At 42.0% G+C, this 18,747-nt stretch overlaps 1 protein-coding gene across 1 annotated transcript; it reads left to right on the top strand.

Annotated features, from left to right (window-relative positions):
* Positions 1-578: 578 nt before the first annotated feature.
* Positions 579-18,506, top strand: LOC112545833 (scavenger receptor cysteine-rich domain-containing protein DMBT1-like). The gene is given in 8 exon segments (XM_089780351.1): positions 579-601; positions 3,724-3,851; positions 6,748-6,901; positions 7,214-7,425; positions 10,598-10,770; positions 12,094-12,482; positions 16,300-16,571; positions 17,439-18,506. Coding segments are annotated over 8 exon segments (1,527 nt in total). The 3' UTR covers positions 17,615-18,506.
* The last annotated feature ends 241 nt before the right edge of the window (positions 18,507-18,747 follow it).

The raw sequence follows: 18,747 nt of genomic DNA, 5'->3' as shown, positions 1-18,747 counted from the left end.
ACATTTTTTTCAGGAAAAAGTTTTGGCCTATTTTTTTAACCAGTTCTAGTTATAAGACACTATTAACTGATGCTAAAATTTCTCATGTGTCATCCTAGAAGCTTCTGGGTATACAACATTTATGTCAATGGGTAACATCATTTACATATTATCCATCATCACATAAATTTGAATATGCTGAAATGAACAGGTATATGATCACTACTGAAATGTATTAAAGCTAGAACTGTCAGTGTCATTTTAGTTGAGGTTGCCTAAAACTGTTTATGATAAGATCCAGTTTTCAGTTGCTTATAACTTTGTCACCAATTAGGCTCAAACCCATGCTGAATATTTGCCACAGATTCATGTATTTTGGGAAGTTTCCAATACATAAGTTCATCTGTTTTCAAAAACAACATCAGTTATTTTGTCCACATCAAAAATTGTTAACAGAGCAGCCCACATGCCTCCATGATTGAATGCAGGGAATCTGGAACTTGGCGAAGGGGAATATCTTTTGACCACCTGTGAAAATTCACCATAATCTCTAATTTTACTTCTTATCTTCCAGCACATGCAACAACATATGCCCCACCATGGCCCTGGTACACAACTACTGGTAAGTGTTAACTCATTCTGTTTCTCTAAGGCTATGTCTACATTATGAGTTTTCTCAGCAAAATATATGCTAATGAGGGAATCATTTGCATGAGTTGTGATCTCATTTGCATATTTTCTGCTGATCCGTTTTTGCGCTAGGGGTTTTTGCACAAAAGCAAGCAATGTGGACGTTTCCTTTTTATGCAAAAACCCCCTTTTCTGCAAGATCAGCCTCATGAAACGAGGTTTACCGGAGCGGTTGACAAAGGCTTCTTTTGTTGACTGCGCTGCGTCTAGACTACAGAGCTATGTCGGATCAGCTGATCGTCGGCACAGCGCGGCGGCCATTTTTATTTTAATGAAACAGGGATTATTTAAATTCCTGCTTCTTTGACTATGCCGGGTAAACTACTTTACATGGCTCCGTTGACGGAATGAAATTAATGGGTAGCAGGTTTAAAACTAATAAAAGAAAGTTCTTCTTCACACAGCGCATAGTCAACCTGTGGAACTCCTTGCCAGAGGAGGCTGTGAAGGCTAAGACTATAAGGGTATGTCTACACTATCCCCCTAGTTCGAACTAGGGGGCGCAATGTAGTCATACGGAGTTGCAAATGAAGCCCGGGATTTGAATTTCCCGGGCTTCATTTGCATAAAGCCAGCCGGCGCCATTTTTAAATGCCAGCTAGGTCGGACCCTGTGCCACGCAGCTACACGCGGCACAGACTAGCTAGTTCGGATAGGAAGCCTAATCCGAACTAGCTAGTCCATGCCGTGTGTAGCCGCGTGGCACGGGGTCCGACCTAGCTGGCATTTAAAAATGGTGCCGGCCGGCTTTATGCAAATGAAGCCTGGGAAATTCAAATCCCGGGCTTCATTTGCAACTCCGTATGACTACATTACCCCCCCTAGTTCAAACTAGGGGGGTAGTGTAGACATACCCTAACAGAGTTTAAAGAGAAGCTAGATAATTTCATGGAGGTTAGGTCCATAAAAGGCTATTAGCCAGGGGATAGAAATGGTGTCCCTGTCCTCTGTTTGTCAGAGGCTGGAGATGGATGACAGGAGACAAATTGCTTGATCATTCTCCACCCCCTCTGGGGCACTTGGTGCTGGCCACTGTCGGCAGACAGGCTACTAGGCTAGATGGACCTCTGGTCTGACCCAGTACGGCCATTCTTATGTTCTTATAGTCAGAGCATGAGGTGTGGAGAATAAATATAGTTCTCTTTTTTGCATCCCATTCTCTCACACTTCTGTTCCCTATCATTACCCACAGACAGTAAGGCACATTTGTGATTGTTCCAATTTTTGTTTGAGGGCCAGATTTTCAGAAGTGCTGTTCCTCCTGCACACATGATTGTTTTAGGCTCCTTTAACTTGATGGTTAAAAAGCAACTTTGTGAAAGGAGGCAAATGTCTCCAGATCAAAACCAGAAGCATTCATGAAACTTTGAGAAGTTAATGACTGATTTCTAAAAATGTTTAGGTTGAAATTTGTTCTTATTGACATCTGGACCATAGAATTCCATTGACTTCAGAAGAAGAGGCAGAAATAACAGCTTGATGCAGATTTGTACACAAAACCATGCTATTCTTTACCTCAGTGGTTCTCAAACTAGGGGCTGTGGATGCCTTGACTCTTATCACATTCTGAGGTGTAATTCAGACTGGGAGGGTGACGCGGGGCAGCTTCTCTTTCCCCCTCCCAGGTCTATTGTTTGTCCCGCGCTCTCTACTCTGGGCCCAACTCTGGGGCCTGATGGGCTGCACAACCAGAACTGGTCATATAGAAAGGCCCACTGGTCCTTTAAAGCTGGATCCACTGGCCCACTGGCCAGAGTCAATACACAATGTCACAGGTAGGGACTACACCCCTGGTAGGGGGACCCAAGTCCATCATACTCCACCTGATCCCGGTCCAGGGCCCTGTGAGTGGCAGGAGAACTCACCACTCCTTCTATGGGGAATCCATCCAAAACACACCAAGGACTCTGGGACGGGAGAGGCAGCTTCTGTCCCCACCCTGGGCCACTTCCTACCTGCTTCTGTGAGATAACGTCCCACCTGCTTGCCGGGTCCATTCCTTCCCTGGGAGCCACTTCTCCCTCATCGGCTGCAGGAGAGACGTCCCAACTGGCGCTCGGGTCGCTGCTGTCCGCCCTCTGGTTGGCTGGCTGCTGCTGGTCAGGAGCTCCCCATGGAGGTCCTTCCTCCCCAGCAGTCAGCCCAGACTGAGCCTCTCTCCAGACTTTTATACCTGGGCTGCAGTATGAGCATGCAGTATAACTTTACTTATAATATTGCTACACACATTCTACTGTGAAATTATGGACCAGCAGGTTATTAGATTTCACTATAAAGATTATTATAGTGGTATGTAGGGTGTGAACACAGTGGAGTATTTGGTCACAAACACATGAATATAATTTTGTGCTCTATGCAATAGAGACCTCTGCTGGAGCTGATTTAAGATTTTTCATTTTTTTCTACAAAGGTTAAAGAATGTAGTTTGTTTTGAAGAATGACTGTGCAATGATATTCCTACCTCAGAACATCTACTGCCTGTTCATTCAGTCAGATTTGCTGACCGGTCAATGACACAAATAAGTGCTTATTGCATTTTAATCCTGTTAACCCTTCATCATCAAAAAGTTTATGTACCAAATTCCTTAATACTGTATGTAAATTTGTGAAAAACCAGAGAAACCAATTGTATTGCACAGCTGTCATGAAACGCATAATTTATTTAGCAAAATACTTATTACCAATGATGATGAAGAAAGAGGAAAAAAAAGGGTTTAGAACTGTGGCCCACAGGTCTGGTAAGTCGGTCAATTACTGGTAAATTTGTTTCAGGCACGTTGGTTAGCATGGTGCATATATTCAGTGAATCTGGATAGATGAACTAATTTTTTAGGGTTCCCAATCTTTCTGTTATATGATCCATTTTTGTTTCACCTCAGGATTCAGCTCTGAGTACTGAGGCTTAGGTTTCAGCTTTGGCCCTTGGGTCCCAGCAAGACTAAGTCAGCCCTGGCAACCCCATTAAAATGCAGTCATGGATCAACTTTGGGGTCCTAACACACAGTTTGAGGCCCATTGAATTATACTGTCAGTTTAGTTGTATGATTTTATTAGCATTATCTTGAATTTGGCACAGTATTCAGAAACTAGATATGTCTCTGTTAAAGATGCTGTCCATTTAAGTATAGTTCTCCTTGTATTAATAGATCCTACTACAACTACATCATGGCTGTCTTCAACAGGTAATTCATAATTATCTTACTACTTTATTTGTATGTTGTAGTCATCTTAATTACCTCATTGTAATCCACACATTATTTTCCTATAAATGGTATCAGCTTCCTTGGCAGGAAAATAATCACTGTCTGGTGATGCATCTTACTACTTTTTGCAAGCTATCTTCAGGCTAAAGGCAATACATGTTTTGAATAGCATCTTTTTATTTCTTTCGGCAGCTAGTACTTCTAAATAAGAATAGAGTAGTACAGTGAGATACTTTAAGTCATTTTTATTTTAAAGGAAACACTTAGGACCCAATAATACAAACACATATGTATGAGCTTAAGTTGACAAATTTGACTGGTCCCAATGTCCTCAATGAAACTCTTTATGTCAGTAGAATTAACTATGGATTCAGGATTGGGGCAATCACCGGACCAAATAAAACACAGACTTAACAATCAACAAATACATGCAATTAAAGTCAGTTCTGGTGTGCTTTGCAGGTGAAAAAAATTAAAATCCAATATTTTTTCTCTGTGTCACTCAGCAAGAGAATGACTTTCCTAGATTTTTTTCTCCTTTTTTATATAAGCCTTATGTCAGTTAAAGCTCTACATTAAATAAAAATTATTACATTGCAAAGTTGGCTGTAGATGCTACTTTCATTCAGACTGTAATTTTTGCCTCCAGAGCACCAAGTGCTTCTTCAAAAGGTTATCAAAGGGAAAAAGGCAAACTCTTTCTTCCCTGCACATTTTCTTTGGCCTTTATTTTCTGTCTTCATCTGAATCCATGTAGTGCCTAATCTTGAGAGTTCTGAGCATTGAATGAGATTTTGAATGGATTCTATAGATCTCAGGGGGTATGTTTATACTACAAAGTTAATTCAAAATGACAGCAGTTATTAACTTTAATACCGTCTACACATACAGACCGCTATTTCGAAATAAATTCAAAATAGTGGTGCCCTTATTTCGAATTTGGTAAACCTCATTCTACGAGGAATAACACCAAATTCAAAATAACAATTTTGAATTAAGTGCTGTGTACACTTCGAAATAGGGGGGCTCCAGCCCTTTCCAGGGAGCCCTGGTGGCCGCTCTGGGCACAACCAGGAAAACTTACTCTCCTCTCCCCAGCCTCAGAGCCATTAAAGGGGTAGACCCTGGCCATAGTGCCTGTGCCAGCACCAAGCCTGCCAGCACAGAGCCAGCAGTGGCCACTGGGGCCCCGATCCAGTAGCCCCAAAACACGAGCCAGCAAGCCACTGGCAGCCAGCCCTCCTCTGCTCCCCAGGAGCAGTCTGCCAACTCCCAGGAGCCTGACAGGGGCTGGAGAAGGTGGGCACCTTCCTGGTCCAGGGTGGAGATCATGGACCTTATTCAGGTTTGGGGGGATGCCCCCAACTTCCATGATCTCAGCACTAGACTGAGGAACACGGCCGTCTATGGGAGGATAGCTGCCAGCCTGGCCACCAAAGGCCACATGCGAACCCAGGAGCAGGTTTGCATGGAAGTCAGGTTGGCCCGATGAGACCCCCAACACTGAGCCCTGAGCTTCCCCTCCCCCTTCTTCCGCTTGCTTCCCCCTTCCAGCTCCCTCCTCCCAGGTTTCCCCCACCCCTTTTCCACCCTCTCTCTTCCCCTCTCCCACCTCCTTTTCCCAGTCTCCCCAGAGGTCCATCCTCCCTCCCCAGTTTTGTTCAATAAACCCAGTTTCTATTTTTGAACATACGTGTCTTTTATTTGACATCAGGAAGGCGAGCTAGGGAGGGGTAAGCGGAAGGATGTGAAGGAGGAATGGGGCATGAGCCATTCCTCGTGGGGAGGACCGGGGAGGCTCCTCGGGCTCCTCGGGTTGGATGCTCTCTCTCAGGGCCTCCTGGATCCTAACAGCCCCCCGATAGACTCCCCGGATGGCAGCCTGCGGCAAGGGGAGCTGGGCTGATGGCAATGACTTCATGAGATGCACTGGCATGCCCAGGGGCAGCTCTGGCTCCATGCGGCCGAGTGCTGTGGTGTCCCGAGTGTGGGCACTCAGGGCACTCCAAGACAGGACTGCTTTGCTGTCCCTCAGCGAGGTAGACAAGCAAGCGGGGAACCTTGAGAACTGTCTGTCCGGGGTGGGAGTAGGGTCACTTTAAGCATGGAGCTCAGTTAGCCTCAGGCAGCAGCCCCACACACTAAGTCCTAAGTGTGAATGCACTATTTTGAAATAGCTTTTGTGTATAGTTGCATTATTTCGAATTAGCTTAATTCGAATTAACTATTTTGAATTAAGATAATTCGAAATAGCGCTGTAGTATAGACATACCCAGGTTCAGACCATTGAAGTTATGGGAGGCTTTCCCTTTAACTTCAGTAGACTTTGATTCTGACTGATTAGTCATATATGAATGTGTGCAGATAAGTACAGGTTGGATCTCTCTGGTCCAGCACCCTCAGAACCTAACCGGTCCGGAATGAGGAGATTTGCCAGACCAGGGGAAGTCCCTCCTCTCATGGCCTGAGCTTAACACTGCCCCACTGCTAAGGCTCCAGCCCAGCCCTGCTGCTGTCTGGCCCCACTGTTGCTGGGACCAGAGCTGTACAACTGGAGCCAGAGCTTCGTAGCTGGTACGCGTGGCTGGGCAGGAAGTCCACAGCTGCTGCTGCTAGCCCCCTGCTACTGCCCGGCCATTGAGACACGATCTCTCAGAGGCACACCCCCTCTCTACCAAAATGGGGCTCCTGGTTGTGTCACGGTCCCTTCCCCACCCCACCACTCTCCTGCCCCACAGCCAGACTCCCTGTACCTGGGATCTGCAGTCCAGGAACATCTGTGGTCCTGCCAGACCATGGATGTGTCCCGGTTAAGGGAGGTGCAACCTGTACCTATAAATAACTCATAAATATGTTTTTCTTAAATTTTATTCAGCAGAGAGATATACTTGTGGTGGTGTCCTTCAACATTCATCTGGGACATTGAGCAGCCCATTCTATCCTGGAAATTATCCAAACAATGCAGATTGTGTGTGGGAAATAGAAGCCATGAACAATTTCTGTATAACTCTCTTGTTTAGAGATATAGCGTAAGTAAAGCACTAATTTCTCAGGCAATTCATGGGTTCAAAATCATGGAATTTTGAAAATGATGCTTTCTCCATTTCAAGGACATTCCTCATCAGGTTTTAATAGTTGTAAATTTACCAGTAAATCTAAAATGAAGAGTGTATGAATATAGTATTATTTGTGGTTATTTGTTAGTCCTATAACATGCAAACTGAAAACAATCTCTGTCACAAACACCTTGCAGAATGAAGGTTGTAAATTGTGATTTAGTAATGACTAGTTAAATCAGAGTTCACAAAATAGATAACAAAATGTTCATGTTTATTCCCCAGGACAGAAGATGGTAACTGCCGGTATGATTATATTGAGATATATGATGGGCCACTCAATACATCCCCCTTAATAGCAAAAATTTGTTATGGCTCCTACCTCTCATATACATCATCCTCAAACTTGATGACAGTTCGATTTCACAGTGACTCGAGTGTCACAAACACAGGGTTTCAGGCTGAGTATTACACCATTCTAGCAGATCAGAATACTAGTAAGTTCATGTTCAATACAGAACTTTGCTTTTCAGCAGACAAGCCTATTTATTGATTTTATGTTGCTAAATAACCATTTATTAATGTTGTCGAAGCACTTCAGTAGAGCACACTCATTGTTATCTTTCATACTGTGTGATTATAGACCTATTACTTTCAGTTTTATATTTAAGCAAAATTAATGTTTGTTATTATAAAATTAATTATTTTATTATGTTTTCTCTGATATTCATCCTAAAGTTACTTTTTCTTCATATCAGCTCATTACTCATAGGCTGTGTCCAGACTCCATGCCTCCGTCGACGGAGGCATGTAGATTAGCCAGCTCGGAAGAGGGAAATGAAGCCGCGATTAAAATAATCGCGGCTTCATTTAAATTTAAATGGCTGCCCCGATCTGCCGATCAGCTGTTTGTCGGCAGATCGGGAGAGTCTGGACGCGATGCCCCGACAAAGAAGCCTTTCTTCATCGACACAGGTAAGCCTCGTGAAACCAGGTTTACCTGTGTCGATGAAGAAAGGCTTCTTTGTCGGGGCATCGCGTCCAGACTCTCCCGATCTGCCGACAAACAGCTGATCGGCAGATCGGGGCAGCCATTTAAATTTAAATGAAGCCGCGATTATTTTAATCGCGGCTTCATTTCCCTCTTCCGAGTTGGCTAATCTACATGCCTCCGTCGACGGAGGCATGGAGTCTGGACACAGCCTTACTTACCACCTCTTGTACAACCTAACTGCTCTTTCACTCTGGGTGTGATCCTACTCCTGATTCCGGCAAAATTTTCATTGCGAGCACTCCTCTTTAAATAACATCGTCAATTTCATGTCCTCTCCCTCCCTCCAACTCATTAGTTATTGTTTATCTGAGCTCAGTGGCTGTTGAGCATTTTATTGGAACATGCTTTATATTAGAATTATTTATACTTAGAATAAGTCCCTCCACTTCCTTTCCCAGTTTTTGAGGCTCTTTCCTGAGTTGTTTATAATTTGTCTGCCTCTTCAGCTGTAGAGGTGAACTTGAACCTCTTTCATAGGCATACAAAGCCTGATCCTTACGTCTTCATTCAGGCAAGACTCAAATTCTTTTTAATGTGCTTTCCCCCCAACTAAAGCCCATAGGATCTGTTTCCCAATGAATGACTCTCACTTGGATGCTCATTGGGATTAGGAATGTAAGCGACTAGTCGAGTTGTTGACTATCCAAGAAGCCTAGGCTTATCCGGTACCCAACTACTCCCATTTGCTCTTCCCTTGCTGCTTCTGTGTCAGAGGCAGAAAGGTGCGAGGTGCGAGGGAGCAGGGGCAGGTGTTGGGAGGGAGCCAGTTTAAAAGCCAGTTCACCCACAGTACTATCTCTGTGGTGCTGCCTGCCCCCCTGCCACCATCCTGCTGCCTAGAGGAAGCAAGCTCACTGTGAGCAGAGGCGTCTCCGCATTCTGCAGAATAGCCCCTTTCTGCGGAGGGTCCAAGTGGGGAGCTGTGACCTCTCCCATGGACAGGAGCTGCTGCTTGTGCCATGTCTTGGAGTTACCCTCACTGCGGCTTTGCATTCTAAATGTAGTAATAGCTGGGGGGCTCTTTCTGCATTTAAACTGCAGAGCCGCAGCAGGGGTAGCTCCTGGACCAGGACTGAGCACCTTCCCTTATCAACTAATTGTGTAGTCAATACAAATTGTATCAACTACATGATTACCCAAGTACCCACTTCTTAATATCCTTAATTTGGACGCTCATTCGGCCTCTGCACATGCAGCTCCAAACCCCATATGGTTCATATGGAATCATAGAACACTAGGACTGGAAGGGATCTCAAGAGGTCATCGAGTTCAGTCCCCTGCCTTCATGGCAGGACCAAGTATCATCTAGATCACCCCTGATAGATGTCTAAATATCTTAAATATCTTCAGAGACAGAGATTCCACAACTTCCTTAGGCAATTTATTCCAGTGTTTAACCACCCTGACAATTAGGAAGTTTTTCCTAATGTCCATCCTAAACTTCCCTTGCTGCAGTTTAAGCCCATTGCTTCTTGTCCTATCTTCAGATGCCAAGGAGAATAATTTGTCTCCCTCCTCCTTGTGACACCCTTTTAGACACCTGAAAACTGCTATTATGTCCCCTCTCAGTCTTCTCCTTTCCAAACTAAACAAGCCCAATTCTTCCAGTCTTCCTTCATAGGTCATGTTCTCTAGACCTTCAATCATTCTTGTTGCTCTTCTCTGGACCTTTTCCAGTTTCTCCACATCTTTCTTGAAATGGGGTGCCCAGATCTGGACACAATACTCCAGTTGAGACCTAATCAATGCAGAATAGAGCGGAAGAATGACTTCTCATGTCATATATGAGATCATATATACAAATACTTGATTCTGTAACCCTTGATCGTATTGAATAGCGCATAACTTGTTAGTTGCATTACCTGATCAGTATAATTTAAGATAGCAAAATCTCATCCATAAATTGCTGTTGACAACCACATCAAGTTCCTTTTGTCTTCACTACCGCCTGTGTTTTAAATTATTCTCTCCCATAATTACTGAAACACTTTATTTTATGTGCTCTATAATCACTTTGCTAATACTGTTCTAAATTCTATTCAAGCAAAATTCTAAGCAACATCAATGGGACTTTTACCTGATTCCAAAAAATGTTGTGCTCCAATAACTGTCCTCCTCCCCCTTCCCACCCCCCCGCATCCTCCTTCTGTTCTGCAATGTGATTTGTCCTTTTCATATTTGTTCATTTTTTTAAATTGTATCCTTTGGTATATATGGTTGTGACTACTTTCTTCCACTATTTGATCTGAGGAAGTGGGTCTGGCCCACGAAAGCTCATCATCTAATAAACCATCTTGTTAGTCTTTAAAGTGCTACATTGTCCTGCATTTTGTCATCATTGATGAGACTCTCTCTGATCACAGGAAGAGAAGTTATGATTTGCGGATTTTCATAGTAATAATAATCCACAACCAAAACCCACAGGCCCCTGATGCATAATTCAATTTTTAAGACATAAGGTAGTAAAATAATGTTGTTTGGCTTATGAGCCCCTGCTCTCTCCCAACATAAACACAGAATAACAGAATAGATAACAGCATATGTATAGATTGCAACATTTATTTATTACTGTATGCCTGAATGCACTAATAATGTATGTTTTATCCACCCACCAGCTCTTCTGTGTTTGCCAGAATACATGCATGCAGTTGTCAGCCGAGCCTATCTCCGCTCACATGGCTACAGTGCATGGGATGTCAGCTTGAATGATACTTCTTGTACACCAACAATTACACCAAGCCATGTTATATTCAACATACCGTACAATAGATGTGGCACAAGCCGAGAGGTATGAAATTGAATATTTAGCAACCTGTGTAAATAGGTCTGTGCAAACTGCAAAATTCATTTGGAAAGGGGTCATGAACAGAAACCTTTCCTGTGGTTCACAGGAGCTACAAGTGAACCAACAGCTGAAAGTTCGGATGCACTGACCACTCCCACCTATTCTTACCTGGCCTGCTGAGAACACCTCACTTATTGTAGATTGACCTTATGGGAAATATTGGGGGAAAGTAAAGATATGTGAACAACCTTAGCCTATGCTCCCAGACATTTTTTGAGCATGAGATGGTGCTTATAAATAGAATAATACATGGCACTTGCATAGGCCACAGTTCAACAAGGTACCAATTTAAAGCATTCACTTCTGTAGTGCTTTACATTAGAGTTGTATTTAAGTATCTTGCTGAATCAGGACCTTTGTGCATTACATGTTCAAAATTTTGCACAAATGTTAACTAACTTGGCTGTGGTTAGTTTAAAAAAAATATTTTTCATATCTCAGCGTAATTGCTAGAGCAGTGTTTCTCAAGTGGTCCACGGACCCACTCTGAGAAAGCTGTTAACGGGCTGCTCCAGTTTGTTTACTTACCAGCTCCACAGCCACAGAGCCTCATGTCTCCCATTGGCTCCAGTAAATTATTTCCAGCCAAGGGGAGCCGTGGGAAGCAGAGTAGCCTAGGCTGCTGCTTCCCATGGTTCCCCTTGGCTGTAAATGGTGAACCAGAGCCCATGGGAGCCATGAGGCTCTGTGGCTGTGGATCTGGTAGGTAAACAAACCAGAGTGAACCATTAGCAGCTTTCTCAGAGTGGGGTTCATGAACCACTTGGAGAAAAACTGCACTAGCACATACAGCCAGCAAAGTCTTTTAAAATGTGTGGTGAATAGAAATGATCAAAGTCACATGTTTTAAAATACTGCCAATGGAAACAATGCTTTTAAAATGCACAAGGGAGCCAACAGCCTATGTGCCCCCCCCCCTCAAGATAGTGGGGGAGGTGTCCAACTCTGCACTCCTGGAAAGGGTGGATCCCAGTGAAAGGGGGAGGGGCCAGGGAAGTCAGCACTCTGCACCACCCAGAGTATGGCGCCCCTGACTCCCTAACCCTCAGAGCCACACAGAGCATATAGCAGTAACTGTGGCAGCAGCCGGAAGCCCCAGGTCCCTTTGAATTGCTAGGCACAGGGACAACTGCCACATTTGTCACCCCCAACAGTGGGCCTGAAAATCCATGTTATTCTATGGGTGCTTGGTAACCATTATGGTCATTGTGACCTAGGCAAAAATGTGGCCACATTAGCTAATTCTGTATTTAATGTGCAAAACAGGGAAACAACGACACTATCATCTATTCCAACTTGATCAAAGCAATCTCTTCTGGCTACATAATCAAAAGGCAAAAAGATCTTTACTTGCACATCACCTGCAAAATGCTCCAGAATAAATGGATAGAAAAAATGTATGTTGCAGATGATATTACTGAAGTGAATGAATTGCAGTACAGCAGATACGATATGAACATTTCATTTTACGAATCATCGTCTTTCTTACGACCAGTGTATGCGTCTCCGTACTACGTTGACTTGAATCAGAATTTATTCCTTCAAGCTTCAATTCACAGTTCTGACCCAAATCTGGTGTTGTTTTTGGACACGTGTGTTGCATCACCTGATCCCAATGATTTTACAAGAATAACCTATACCATTGTCAGGAGCGGGTAAGAACAGTCTCAGAAATGGTTTACAGTGAATTTGTGCATGTAGTTCTGTATCTCTTTTGTTTATGGAATAACTAGAAGATTTACCTGGCATCGCTCAGGTCCTGAACTCAAATAAGCTTTTTTTTTGCATTGCTCTGGGGTGGGGACTGGGGATGAGGGGTTCTGTATGCTGGCTGCCCTGGGGGACAGGAGAGCCTGAGCCCTCTCTCATTGCAGCAGCTTGGGGCCAGGTGAGAAGTACCTCTCCACGGCCACTGGAAGTGCAGTGGACACAGCTGGTTGAGGAATGCATGTCCCCCTCACAGACACACCAAGAGTATGTCTACACTACCCTCCTATTTCGAAGTAGGAAGGTAATGTAGGCATACCGCAATTGCAAATGAAGCCCGGGATTTGAATTTCCCGGGCTTCATTTGCATAAACTGGGCGCCGCCATTTTTAAATCCCTGCTGGTTCGAACCCCGTGCCGCGCGGCTACACGCGGCACGAACTAGGTAGTTCGAACTAGGCTTCCTAGTTCGAACTACCGTTACTCCTCATTCCACGAGGAGCAACGGTAGTTCGAACTAGGAAGCCTAGTTCGAACTACCTAGTTCGTGCCGCGTGTAGCCGCGCGGCACGGGGTTCGAACCAGCAGGGATTTAAAAATGGCGGCGCCCAGTTTATGCAAATGAAGCCCGGGAAATTCAAATCCCGGGCTTCATTTGCAATTGCGGTATGCCTACATTACCCTCCTACTTCGAAATAGGAGGGTAGTGTAGACATACCCACACAGACAAACTCTCTCAAATATATAGTAGATAGCTAGCTATTGTCCCCCTACACACACACACACACACACACACACACACACACACACACACACACACACACAAACACACACACTCATCACCTGCTGGCCCAACAGGGTTATAGAGGTTCTGGACCCCATCTCTGGCCCACTGCTGTTCTCTGTGTCCATTCTATAGTATGATTGTTCTTCCTACCACACTCCTCCTTTTCTGTTTTATGAGAAACTGTCAAATTCAAGGTGTATCCAATTGTCCTAGCAGTGCCAAACCCTTACTTCACTTCAAGTTATGATAAGAGGAAACTGCATACCAAATTTGGTGGTCCTAGCTCTTATCATTTAGGAGGAATTATTGAACAAACAGATTCACATACAGATGGACAGACAGATGCAAATTTCCAAAATATATAGTAAGATTTGAACAGGGCCAATAGGACTTAGTTTCAGTTTCCCTTGTCCATATACTAAAAAACGTTTTTGGCAAATCCTGGCAAAAATGAGAAATCAATCGAAACAATAGAAATGATGGTTACACCATGCAACCCTGCATCAGTGATTCCATTCAAGGATGTAACGTAGCAACTAAAGAAATAAATTCAGTTTTGATAGAAACAGGAGTAACCTCAACCATCACTGATGTCAGTGGATTTCCACCTGCCAACCTCAAGATTTAATTCACTCCCAAAATACAGTTTGAACCTCTCTAGTCTGGCACCCTCAGGACCTGAGAACTGCTGAACCAGAAAATTTGCCAAACCACAGGAGGTCAATATTGTCTAGCAGTGTTACCAACACTTCCACTGCTTACTGGGCTCTTAGGATGTGTCTAGACTACAGGGTTTTTTCAAAAAAAGTGTACTTTTTTCTAAAAAACTTCCCCTTCTAGACTGCTGCCGCATTCTTTCGAAAGTAAATCAAAAGAATGTGGCAGTTTTTTCGACCACGGAAAACCTCATTTTACAAGGTAGAATGCCTTTTTTTGAAAGTGCAAACTGTGCTTTTTCAAAAGAGAGCATCCAGACTGCCTAGGTGCTCTCTTTCGAAAAAGCGACTTGCTTTTTCTAAAGTACTGGTTGTAGTCTAGATGCTCTTTTTTGAAAGAGGCTTGCAGTCTAGACGTAGCCTTAGAAGACAGTTAGGGGTAAATTAGAGCTAAATAACAGCATAGAACACTGACAGCCACAACTAGTGGCTGTAAACAAACTTTATGGACTATAGGAAATTTGATCACTACTATGGTAAGTAGACATCCAGCTAACTAAAATCATGCTGGACCATGGATGTTGCCGGGCCAGAGAGTGCCAGACTAAAGAGGTTCAACCTGTAGTTTGTCTATAGAATTAAACTGTGTATATTTAAAATATTCTGCTCAATTTTTTAAAAGAAAAAATCATTCTTTCGTGGCCTAGGGTTGTTGTTGGGTTTTTTTGTGTGTGGGTTTTTTTTTTGAATTTTTGTGTTGGGGTAGCATAGTGAAAATTTTATTTCAAATTACTTGTAAAGCAATGTATGATTCAAATCTGAAGTTTAATGTTTGATTTTCCTGCTTTTCTGCATTTTAGAAAATATTGTCAGTTTCCTTTCATAATTGTTCTCTTTTTTAATTTAATTTAATTTAATTTAATTTAATTTAATTTAATTTAATTTTAATGCCACTCAGACAACCCAAAATTGTTCACCAGGCTCAGTTTACAACATTTCTTGTGGAAAAGTCAGATAAAAAATGATAGAAAACAAATTAGATTCTTAGATGTGGCAAGAAAACAAAATCACTGATCACAGAATCATAGAACACTGGAACTGGAAGGGACCTCAAGAGGTCATCGAGCCCAATCCCCTGCCATCAAGGCAGGACCAGTACCGTCTAGAAGATCATCCCTGATAGATTTCATCTAGAATAGTAATGTCTATGTTTCTCTGCTTTACCTGCCAGAATTTCTCCATTGTTAAACTCTACACGTACAAGAACATACAAGTCTTTCTTGAGTAGGGTCCATTATCAATGAATATATGACTCATTCATGTATTGGTGCAATCCTAATTGCATATAAATAATAGGGAATAAGAGTGAAGTTTCAAAATAATTCAGCCAGGTAGCACTAGAGCTACAAGGCATACAGAAGTTAAGTTTAAAACAAGCTATATGATAGTATGTAATACCCCATCTGTTGCAGAAGATAAATATTAGATATTTAAAATGTTTCACAGAGGCATCAGTTTTGATTGAACTGTCAGTGAGGAGGGTTTATCAGGTGAGACAAAGAAAGAAACCCACACCAAGTCGTTAGGCTGCTTGCCTAGGCTATAGAAGGCCCATATTCAAGTCCTTGTTCCGAATTATGTGGAGCAGACACTTGACTCTGCATTTCCTGTGTGAGTTGGATCTCTCTCACATGTGTGGTTTTTTTTAATAAATTGAAATACTTCATTTTTCATCTGCATTGAAACAAAAGCAAATTTCAAAATTGTGTGTGAAATGGAATTGTTGGTTTCTGGTCAGTCTCATTTAAGGACTTAAATCTTAGTTTCATTGTTCTCTTAATAAAAACAATAAACACCTTTTGCTTCCGCTGCTCTATAGGGGTCCTGCAGGCTGGAGACATAAATGAGCAACTTTGGGCTCTCTTAATAGATTTGTTGCCTGGATACTTCTATGGGCCCTCTTAGCCAGTTGTGAGACCTGAGCCCTAATCCAGCAAAGACTTATGCACAAGCTTAATTCTAAGCATGCAAGTTCACAAAAACTACTCACGCGCTTAGAGTTAGACAGGCATGTAAACACCTGGTATATTTAGGGAAAATCAGTATTGTTCATTTTGCTCTCAGACTAGTCACTGCCACTATTTTAACCTCTTTCATTTTCTAGTCTTACTGTAATTATATATTTTCTCCCTTTTTTGGTCAATGCATTATTAATTTATTTTATTTTATTTTTTATCTTTGCACACAGGGCATGTTTGATGTCAGTGATCTATCTTTGTGTGTATGTATGAAGACTTACTGCATTTTATGTATTTATTTTAGGTGTCCTAGAGATGCTACCTACACTACATACTATTCACCCTCCAGCTCCATCATACGGTTCAAATTCAATGCCTTCACATTTATTAACCGACATCCATCCGTTTACCTGCAGTTTAAAATGGTGGTATGCAGGGTAGATGATGGTTATTCCCGATGCTACCGGGGCTGCATACCCAGGCACAAGAGAGATACAAGCTCTTACCAGGAAAAAGTGGATGTTATTGTTGGGCCCATTCAGCTTCGGAAAGATCGCATGGAGAACAGGAATGCTGGTAAATTGTGTAAACACTTCTCTAATGTTTAAGTGTGACTATGGTCATTGGAGGGGCCAGTTTGAGAATGCTCAGTGCGGGCAAACTGCAAAAAATAGTGCACACAATCTCCTAAACTGATGATTTATTCTTATAATTAGATTCACCAAACTAGTAACAAAACACTTTCCAAAAGATGAAAATACAGTTCCTTTTAAGCAATCCAGAATTTGGCTCCCATCCAGACAGCCAAGTCTATACAGTGAGGTTGACTTAAAACCTTATTCATCATAGAGTTCTACCAATCCCAAGAGATCAGACACTATTACCAACCGTGTCAATGAATATTTCAGATCTGACTCAAATAAAGGTTTACAGACCATTCTTATTAACTAAACTAAGATTTATTAATAAAGAAAAGAAAGATTTACTATAATCAAAGATCATTATACATGCAGATGTAAGTAAAGTTCTTAGGTCAGTTTCATAATAAAGATGATGAGGCTGCTGGTTTGTGAAAGTCTGTCTAGAGTCAGTTATATAGGCTTTTGTACAATAGGCAGTCTACATGTAGAGTTTGTTCAAATTCTTCTCTGAGAATTTTCACAGATAGTCCAGGTAGCTACCCATCAGGAAGAAAGATGAGATGCAGTCTGTCTCATTATAGCTCTATTGATTTAACTCTCCCCAAACTGTTCAAGTATTGTAGTTGGCATGTCATGGATTGATGTGTCTAGAATGTCCTGTATAAAATAGAATGAAATTGATTTATTTCTTGACCTGATCTAGAATGTAACTTTTTAATTCAAGTGGCCTTGTCATGATATCTTTGGCAATAACTAGAGCAGAGAACAAAATGAAACCAAAACTCTTTCTCTTATTTCACAGAGCTGGACTATTCCAAACATCAGGAAGATGTAGATTCACGTGGTTCAGTTCCTGCTATTGCTGGTCATTCCTAGGCACCATTTATTGTTACAGCTGTGGTGCTGTCAGCTGTTCTTTTCACTGTTCTTGCATTTCTTTTGAAAAATAAACTAGACCCCCAATTCTGTATGAGATAATGTGAGACAATAAAGACACCAGCATGTGGTAACCAATAATATCTCAGTTATAAATTAGCATTTGCCTAATGATTCAGTTTCTAGCATTTGCACTAAATAACTTCTACACGACAATTAATGCTTAAAAGAGGAAGTATGAAAACATTACTGTAATGAGGTTACACTCGGAGTTCTGGTAAATTCAGGTGAGAGATGGGCCTGCAGTTAAAAGCCCATGTCCAAATAACATGGAAAGGCAGGAGCAGTTTGAATCCAAATTTCAACTCTCCTACCTGATGCCATTTCCATTGTCTGAACCTCAGCCCTGTGTCTAGCCTACCAGCTTCCTCCCCTCAATCTAAAACCAAACTTTTCAGATCAGGACTATCTCTAGTCTAGATAGACCAAAAACTGGTTTCAATTCCTATGTCACCACAAATACCTTGTGTGATCATGAGTGAGCCACAGTCTGTCTGCGCTTCAGGTGTCCATCTATAAAATGAAGATAACTGCACTCCGCTACCTCACAGGGTTTGTGCAAGAAGAAATGCATCTATGACTGTGAGATGAGCAGGAAAAGGGGCCATACAAGTACCTAAAATAGACAAATATTGCTTTGTTTTGACAATTTGATACATAATAGCGAGCAATCTGATATTATTTTTTATGTTTACCTTTTATGCCTACGTAACATACTTCAGTCAATGTTAATCAACAAGCTATTTGAAAGTTTTCTCCTTCCCTTCCTTTCAAGACCGTGTTTCTAACATCTCATATTACATTGAGGAGTCTAATTTAATAGATTGTGTTAATTTATAGATGGGAAGATTTCCAGGCTAAATGATCCACTTATGCAAACACAGCAAATTAAAAGCATAAAAGGAAATATTTACATAGCAATATTTCTATTAGTATACTTGCAAATATAATCTGCATGCATTTCCAAATTACTGCTTTGTAATATGAAGAATCTTGTTTGTCATAAAGAAACTTTGGCAAGAATAAATGTGGTTTTCTATTTCCAAAACTGGTTTGGTACTGTCAATATGTGTATTTATTTAGGCTTTTTATAAGAAAATGAGATATGTCTGTACCTTTATCCAATATGTGATATTATAGAGAAACTGGTTTTAAGAAACCCGATATTTCAATGC

Source organism: Pelodiscus sinensis, chromosome 8, assembly GCF_052426305.1.
Source record: "Pelodiscus sinensis isolate ZL-2025 chromosome 8, ASM5242630v1, whole genome shotgun sequence".
Classification (NCBI taxonomy): domain Eukaryota; kingdom Metazoa; phylum Chordata; order Testudines; family Trionychidae; genus Pelodiscus; species Pelodiscus sinensis.
The sequence above is the reverse complement of the archived record's forward strand: the minus strand, read 5'-3'. Positions and strand labels throughout refer to the sequence as shown.